The 8,682-nt window shown below is 32.9% G+C and overlaps 1 protein-coding gene across 2 annotated transcripts; it reads right to left on the bottom strand.

The window, feature by feature from the left end:
* Positions 1-2,020: 2,020 nt before the first annotated feature.
* On the bottom strand, positions 2,021-7,106 carry LOC133300013 (pentatricopeptide repeat-containing protein At4g32450, mitochondrial-like). 2 transcript variants are annotated; one of them, XR_009750012.1, is made up of 4 exons: positions 6,841-7,106; positions 4,450-6,428; positions 2,199-2,662; positions 2,021-2,079 (listed from the first exon to the last, which is right to left on the bottom strand). XR_009750012.1 is itself a non-coding variant. In XM_061499499.1 (3 exons), exon 2 carries the CDS (start codon positions 6,400-6,402, stop codon positions 4,462-4,464), a length of 1,941 nt encoding a protein of 646 aa, XP_061355483.1. In that variant the 5' UTR covers positions 6,403-6,428; positions 6,841-7,106; the 3' UTR covers positions 2,177-2,662; positions 4,450-4,461. The 2 variants fall into 2 exon arrangements, 1 of the variants encoding a protein (XP_061355483.1); XM_061499499.1 differs by lacking the exon at positions 2,021-2,079 and having other exon boundaries at positions 2,177-2,662.
* Positions 7,107-8,682: the final 1,576 nt, after the last annotated feature.

Raw genomic sequence — 8,682 nt, 5'->3', positions numbered from 1 at the left:
GAAAAAGTAATTTTTTGATTACAACTATATACTTCCGAAAGTACATAGTTGTTTTTTTAAAACCGGAGATAACTATGTCTAGCAACAGTAGAAAAGTGAAACCCTATACAGAATTAGAAAGTGATGATGAGAAGTGGTATGAAACTTTTTGTTTCGTGGCTCATGGAAACAAAGTGAAGTGAGAATCGACAGACACCATTTATTGATGATTACTTGAAGACTGACATGATCTCTATTGCCACACACCATGATTCTTCCAGCTTCATGTTTTCTGAAACCAAGCTTATTATACAATAAACTCAGGCCAGACCAATATGAAACCATCACTAAATTGCTAGTGTTTATTTATTGTCTATTAAATGATATACAAAGCTACGAGGAAGTTGAATAACTGATAAAGTGGTTACTTATTCAATTTGCAAATAAACCCAAAATCCTTTCCTAAATCAAAAATATTCAAGTGTATAATGTTAGAAATTTTACCTGGACAATATAAATTAATGTTTTATGTTTTCAGAATTAATCGGGTTAATAAGTATTCTAATTTATTGTATGATAAGCTCATTATGATCATATTGAGTTAGGACTTTTGACATCTATTCATATTGGGCCAAATTGGGCAACACAGTATAGACATTGGTATCTGATTGGACTTTTATGAAGAGTGGACCCATCGAGTTATTCTAGGTCCCCTTTGTAGCCTATACAGTAGGGTTATACCCTAATAGGTGTCATGTTCCTATCGAAAGAAAGGTTGCTTCATCCTGTATAGGTCATAGAGAGGAAGATCTTAACAGCAGGAACAACCATCACTCAAGTTTATTCAGTAGATCAGATGGCTCAATTAGGTATTCCTTATTTTTGAACTTTGGTTATTTATGTGATTTTTTTATTAAGGATATAGGCATCGATTCTATGGATAAATTTTTATCTAAAATTTCTTATATTTGGTATGAGAGCCTGCATGTATGATTATAAGACCCGTGATTTTCAGTATTAATTTTTTATTTTTATTTTTTTGAAATTTCAAGTATAAAATCAAAACATGATGTAGATATTTTGCAATTAATCCTGAAAACCTTAGGACTTTTGTTCTAAGTAACGATAGCTTTCTGACCATATATCATATTAATATTTTCGTTGAAAATTCAAAGAGTAATTTCGATTTGAAGTTCTAGGGTTATATACTTCATAGTCTTGAATTTTTTTCAAATTTATTTTTTGGAAAACAAGTTATAGGTGTTCATTTGACACAAAAATTGAATCAAATTGTGCCCATTACAAAGGGAATTTTGTTCTTGAATCACATTTATGAAATCTTAGGGTTCTTCAAAATACCCAATTAGAAGCTCACTTTATTGACTTGATTTTGATAAATAAATCAATAGGCCATGCTCATCCAATGTTTCTTAACATCTTTTAATGCCAAAATTATCTTATGGATATGATTATAGAATCCATATTGTTGATTGAAATCAAGAAATTGGAAAAAAATTCTCATAAGATTGAATATTGTTTGTGTTATTTCATGAACTTTTTTTTTTTCCGTTCGATTGAATTGAAAACCTTGGAATTTTTCTTTCATATCAAGAGCTTTCCAATAATGCATAATGGGTGTTATTAATATCTTGATAAAGGAGATAAGTTATCTTATGTCAGAGACAAATATATGAGCCCCACCACCTGAAAAAATAAATAAAATAAAAAAATATCAAAGGGTGTGTAAAAGTAAACACCAATCTCATATAACATGAGAATAATTTTTCTCATATATAATATGTGCATTTTCATATAGTATTCAAGGAGAATTTTAGTTTTGAAATTTTAGGGTTTGTTACTTTAAAAGCTTTATAATTTTTTAAAATTACTTCGACTAGTGGATGTAAACATGAAATTATGTTGTGGGTTTTGTTTCTGCATTGATGTTCCTTCATTTTCGGGGGAAATTCATTGAGCCATTTTGCATAGAAATAAAAACTCAAATTTAGCCTAACTGTGAATGAAGTTAGAAGTTTTTAAAACCATGTCAAATCTTGATGAATTTGATCCTTTAATTTCCAAAACCAATTGCCCTTGCATCTGTAAAAATTTTGAGCAAGAATTACAATCAGAAAATGCCTCAAATTGTGCTTGCAAAAGTCTAAACAAAACTGCCACCATATATATCCAGCAGGAAACTTTAAGGTTGATTCACATACCATCTAGAACTTTGACACCAAGAAGAGATGAACCAGACAAACAAGTGATTTTGCCTGTAAAATAATGTCATTTCGAGTTTGAGTTAAATGAAGAAATGACAGTCTAAAAAATTTATCTGAAATTATAACATTGAACGTCAATGTTATATCTATCAATTACATCAACTTCTCCCTGATATGGAGTGCAATAGTCATTTATATCTTACATGGAAGCTACCACAATCAATTATATCAAACAGCTCCAAAAGAATAACACTTCTGCAACGTGAATGCATACCCAACTGCTTGATTTATATACCCCATAACGAGAAAGAGCCTGGTTAAACAAAATTCCAATCTCCTCGTGGGTATAAAGATTGTTTTTAATGACCATGAGATATATAAATAATTTTCCTATAATTAGGCTTTGAGGGGTTATTACAAACAGCCATGCTATTCAATCCATCTTGGAAGTCCCGATACACCTGCATAACAAGATTGTTGTGAGACTAGTCTAATTTTGGTTCGTAACATTGTCAACAAATATATATATATATATATATATATATATATATATATATATATATATATCAAAATGCCAAACAAGACGGGTGAAAACAACATTAAAGTAAAAGCCACATTAACATCATATTGCAAACTGACAAACAAATAATGTGCTCAAAGCCACAAATCTTGCAAACAGCTTTCAATGCCCTCAAGTAATGTCTTTAGTGCTTTACAACAAAACACAGGACATGCTTGTTTAGAATTCTTTCAAGTAAAACAAATTTAAGTTATCAAGCATTTGCCTGGGATTGAAATGGTGATCAGGCTGAATGGTAATCAATGTCCAATTGCCAGTTGAACAATCTCTTTATACATGGCATGCAACGATTTATATCCTTTCAATTTCCTTAAGAATAATGCAGTGTCCTACTGTGTGTGTGTGTGTGAGAGAGAGAGAGAGAGAGAAATTGTATTGTGGAGGGACCCAACATTACTATGCAAGGGTCCACCAGTTTTACATAGAATCATTTTTTTTTTCTATCACATAAGAGGACACCATCCTATTCTTAAGAAAAAGAAGGAGGATCCAAATTTGGGATTTAATACTTGACATTTGTTTTAATGAATTTAATGGCCTCTGCTCCATTTTTTATTATTAGCGTAAGTATGGAATTGCAAAAGGAAAATTCAAAAACCCATTTCAATCTATCTTGAAAATAGAATAAGGATATATTAGCAGCATCAATTGGAGATGTACCTGTCAAGCACTCCTTCCCCCCTCCCCCCAGCAGCACAGGAAAAGTACAGTTGGAAGAAAGTGCCTCTAGCTTGGACTTTTTCAACTTGTTTGTTTATACTTTTTAAAAGAAAACTGTGGTTTTTAGTTAAAAAACAAGTTTAAAATATTTTATAATGATAAGTTTTTTGAAAAGAAGCAAACTCCCCCCAAAAATAGTAGTTTTAATGCTTTTCTGATAAGTTTAAAAAAAAAACTGTATTATAAGAACACTTTTTTTCAAAGCTTATCCAAATTCCAAACACACCCTTACTGGAAAATGATACGAACCCACAATGGAAAGTATACAAGAGAGATAAAAATAGGATATACTGGACTTCAAATGCACAGATTGGTCCAAGAGAGGGTATGGACCTGAGTAATACTGCTGCTATGGGTGTTGGCACATGTAATGTGATTAGCTCAAGTGAGTGTGATGACCAAGTTACCCTCTAACAGAATGGGTAGTTGGTTACGGGAAAGAGGTTAAGAGGAGTGGTGGGGTGCTTGAGGAAGGCATCTGGAATATTGTTGGATTGGAACCTCGGAGAGGGTGAGGCCTCTCCAATTGTCTCACAAATATCCTTTACCATTTCTGCACTTGTTATTTCTTTTTTTTTCCAGTACCTTGTAAATTTTCCCATAAGTGTCCTTTAAATTGTCTCCGTTTATAGTTCATTTGGATGAAGAAAAGGAATACTTAATGTTTCCCTTATTTCTCTGTTGTTCTTGGTTAAATCTGTATTTGGTTGTTTGGGTTGTATCAGAAAACTTCATAATTGTAAATACTCTAAATAACTAACCACACAATACTGCATATCAAACATGGGGATGAGAAGCAAAGAGTGTATGATTTGTTTCATATAACTTGAGCTTAACTACATCTGCAATATAAAAATTTGCTCGCACAAATTGCAGCTAATTTAGATTCAATATAAATACTTATGAAATGAGTAACAAAGAGGAATAACAATTAAAAAACGACAGTACCTAAGTTCGTGTTCACCAATAATCGCGGCAGGAGCATAGACCGTCTTTAAAATGGTGGAACCTTTTAGCATCTCGAATGACGAGTTCCCTGCCCACAAGCTTAGAAATAATCTTCAGTGCAGTATGGCAATCACCACAAACACGGAGGTTCTTAATTACGGTGATACGAGAGCGAGCAGGACTGCTAAGGAGACCATAACCAACAGCAAGTCTCTCACTGTGCGCAAGAAGAGCTTCTTCTTTGCCTTCCTGGTCTATGTCATGCAACACAAATTTCGTCTCCGGAATATAGCCAGCTTCTTTCATTTGTGACTTCATACCTCTAAGCAGAGCATATATCTTATCATTTTCAGGATGAGAAGTATCTCCTGCTCGATATTCATGGACTCGGCTCCTTACTTCAAGAAGTTTTTTTGTTCCTAATTTATTCTTTTCTTTCTCTTTTGTCAAGTCTGAAGTTTTTACAGGTACAAGGCCAGCCTTTGATTGCTCATTTAGGCGAGAAGGATCTAGCTGCTCAACTAGTTCAGCACAAAGATCCCCTAGCTCAGTGCTACCATGAACTCTACAAAGATTCATCAAAGTCTCCCATACATCAGCACTTGGCTCCATTGGCATCTTTTCAATGAATGCAAAGGCTTCATCAAGATGCCCAACACTGCCAATCATGTCTACTATACTGACAAAATGAGCCATAGATGGTATGATGCCATAATCCTTGCTCATGGATTCAAAGTGCAGCATTCCCTCGTCAATATCTCCCAGCATACTACATGCAGAAAAAACACCAATAAACATCTGACCATCAGGTTTCAGTCCCAAGTTTTTAAATTGTGTAAATAGGTCAATTGAATCCTCCGCATACCCATTCTTAGCGAGATGTGTTATCATAGTATCCCAAGTAGTCAAATTGCGCTCTGGCATATCATTGAACACCTTGAGCGCATCATCTAGAGAACCACATTCTAAATACATCTCCAATATTCTATTGTATGTGCTGACTTCGAGAGGTGACAGATGTCGTAAAGCATAACTGTGTACAATTTTTGCCTCTTCAAGAGATTTAGCCTCCCTACATTGGTGCATTAATTGTAAATAACGAGGCAAGTCCACAGGAATGTGCAACTTTTCCAACAATTTCAAAACTTCAACTGCTTCCTTCACTTGACCCTCCATGCAGTAAGTATCTAGTTCCTTAATTGTACCTCTATATGGACTACCGTCAGATGCCTCAGCTGATTTGCCATCAGGATTCGTATTAATTGAAGAATGAGAGTCAACCATTGATCTCTGCACACTATTCAAGTTTGGAGGATACCAACCATCTTTTCGACTCTGCTGAAATTGTCCAGAACCTGAGTATTGTTGCCGCATTTCATTACTCCCAGAGTAATAATCAGTTGGTGACTGCTGAAAACCATCAATGTTTTGATTAACATTTCCATAATAATCTAGAGGCCGAGGTGAACTATATGAATTGGGATCCTGCATCCTTTGTTCAGGTTCTTGTGTCCAATTATGTTTCTCAACAAACACATTCGGATGCATCCCAAATCCCCTAGAATTATCAACACCTACCCAAACTTTCTGTTGCATTCTTGTGTTGCTCGGACCAGGGTACCCATCAACACCTCCTTTATCTCCTACCAAATTGTTCTGCACTCCATTTGAGGTGAAATTCATATGACCTTCACCTGCACTAGCTTGATTATTCCCATAAGACCGACTTGAATTTGATTGAGCAACATAATCAGCAGGGTTTTTTTGCTGGTAACCCACAGAATCATCTGTTTGATAACCCCCATAAAACTGAAAATTCGAACTTTCAGCAGCAGTGCTAATAGCCCTTAACGTATTAAAGCATTTGATACAATCCGAAACGTTTCGTGAGCAACACAACTTCAAAAGAGAACTAATGGTACCTAGTGAGGCAGAGGCTCTCTTGGAAGACATTATTTAAGACTGAGCAAGAGCATAATCTGAGGACAAATAAATAAATAAATAAAATCAGGGCATTATTTTTATGTGGGTGCTTATATAGCTACTAAAAAAATTCAAATAAAAATAAATTATCAATGGAAACAATAATTTTCAGCAGAGAGACACTAAACAATAAACCCCATGTCCATCATTTCATGAATAAGTTGATTGTGTAAATGTTTGTTATTTAAAGCTTACTAACAAAAAAGAGAATCGTATAGGCGATATTGGAGAAGAAAGGTGCCACCGCCGAATATTTCTCCAATGAGTTATATAAAACTAGACAGACAGACAGAGAAGGGTTTGCACATCATGAGCTGAGAAATAAGAAAGGTGCCGCCTCCGTTGCATTTCAGGAAAAAACAAAGGAAAATGCACAGAAAATTGAAGCGGTTTGGGAAATAAGATTACCTATTGCTCGGACAAGGGTTTGCACTGCATGAGCTGAGAAATCTGCTCATCGAGGTTTCCATGTGAATTCGAATCCATGTTCAACCACTAGCCTCCCTTCTTGTTGTTGATCGATCAAAATCCTCTCTATAAAATTCGGAAACAACAAACAACTCAAAAAGGCAAAAAGGGTTTTCCGAGTGAGATCTAGGGTTTCGAAACCAAAGCGTTGGAGGGTTCGCTAGGCTCGTTTTGTTCGAGAACCACTCCTTTTTCGGGGCCAAGTGAAATTAATAATAATTGCAAATTTGCAATACTAATCCTAAACATAAACAAAATTATATTTATTGGGCTTTCAAAGATGATAAAAAAGATGCATTTGCATACATACCTGCATGAGGAAATTGACACACCAAGATTTTTTTGTCAAAACGGAAAACAAAATATTGATATTTATAAATTAAATTGGAATAAGTTATACTTATCACCTATTTTTTTTTTACTATTTTATAAATTATTTAATTTGTTTTTCCTTTTAAGGAAAACCATCATTGAATAATTTGTTTTTCCTTTTAAGGAGAACCATCATTGAAAATGTCTGAAATGAATATTTAAAAATTGAATTCATTTTTTTCACGACGAAGGCAGGTAAGTTATTTTTATTAAATTTAAAATAATATTATTTTTAGATATTTTTATAATTATAATTTATTTATCTATTTCAAGGTTATAATAGTCTTTATAATTATAATTTTCTAATCTTTCAACGCAAAATAATATCATTTTAGAAATGAATGCAGATAATTTATCTGTATTCACTGTATAAAATTCTCTGTCTCTCTCTCTATGCTGGGTTCGAACCGAATACTTGAGGGTGAAGATAAACTCTCCAAACCATCAAGCCAAACGGGAACCAGCACATCTTAAGAATTCTTACCAGAATGACACCAAAAGAAAAAAATGAAAAAAAAGTGAAGTATGTTATTTTGTTTCTATAAAATTTATAGTTATCAATGAACTCAATTGAAATGGAACCAATTAATGAAGGGTGTGAAATTGCAAGGCCAGTCCTCCATTAAATTACTTTATTTATTTTTTTCAAAGTAATGATGAGAGTCATCAATGTAATAAACTCAATTAAAAAACTAATTCATATATATCAATCTAAAAATAATTATATAATCATATGCAATATATCAACTTTACTTTAAACTCAATTATATAAATAGTTAAATTTTTTGGTACAAAATTTTAGATTAGATCAAGATACGCCCCGAAGCCATATGTATTGTGGGTATGGTCTCAGCTCGGGCTAAATTTTAATAAATTATATTTATTATATATAATTATATAATTAATTATAACTTAGCCTGGATTAAAATTGTAATTTGACCCGCGCTATAATTTGTAATTTGGCTCTATGTAAAATTTAAAATATTTTTAGTGAAATATTTGGGTAAGTTGTATTAGGTTATGTGTCTAATTTTCACTTGTATAAAAAAAATTATTTTTAGTAAAATTAAAAAATATTTAATAAAATTATAACTCTTCCTAGTGGTGCTTGCTCTGATGTTCTGTATTTAATATAATTTAAATATATTATGATATGAACTAACTAAAATTAAGAAAAACAAATAAACATATAATTTTTTGACCCGAACTCAAATTTGAGTCCGGCTCCGCCAAAATGCCCCGTGTATATGATAAGATTATAGACTGTCGGTCTAAAAAGAAAAAACCTTAAATCAAAACCACAGTAACAAGATATTTGATAACAGAAAAAAAATTCACATTATAAATGAACTAAACAAATCGAGCTCAATTTGTATATTTTTAATTAAGTTAAATATTTTATATTTAATT

Source organism: Gastrolobium bilobum, unplaced genomic scaffold, assembly GCF_033153095.1.
Source record: "Gastrolobium bilobum isolate Gb01-03AN ecotype WA unplaced genomic scaffold, APGP_CSIRO_Gbil_v1 utg36856, whole genome shotgun sequence".
Classification (NCBI taxonomy): Eukaryota; Viridiplantae; Streptophyta; class Magnoliopsida; order Fabales; family Fabaceae; genus Gastrolobium; species Gastrolobium bilobum.
Note: the sequence above shows the minus strand (reverse complement) of the source record. Positions and strands in the feature narration are given on the sequence as shown.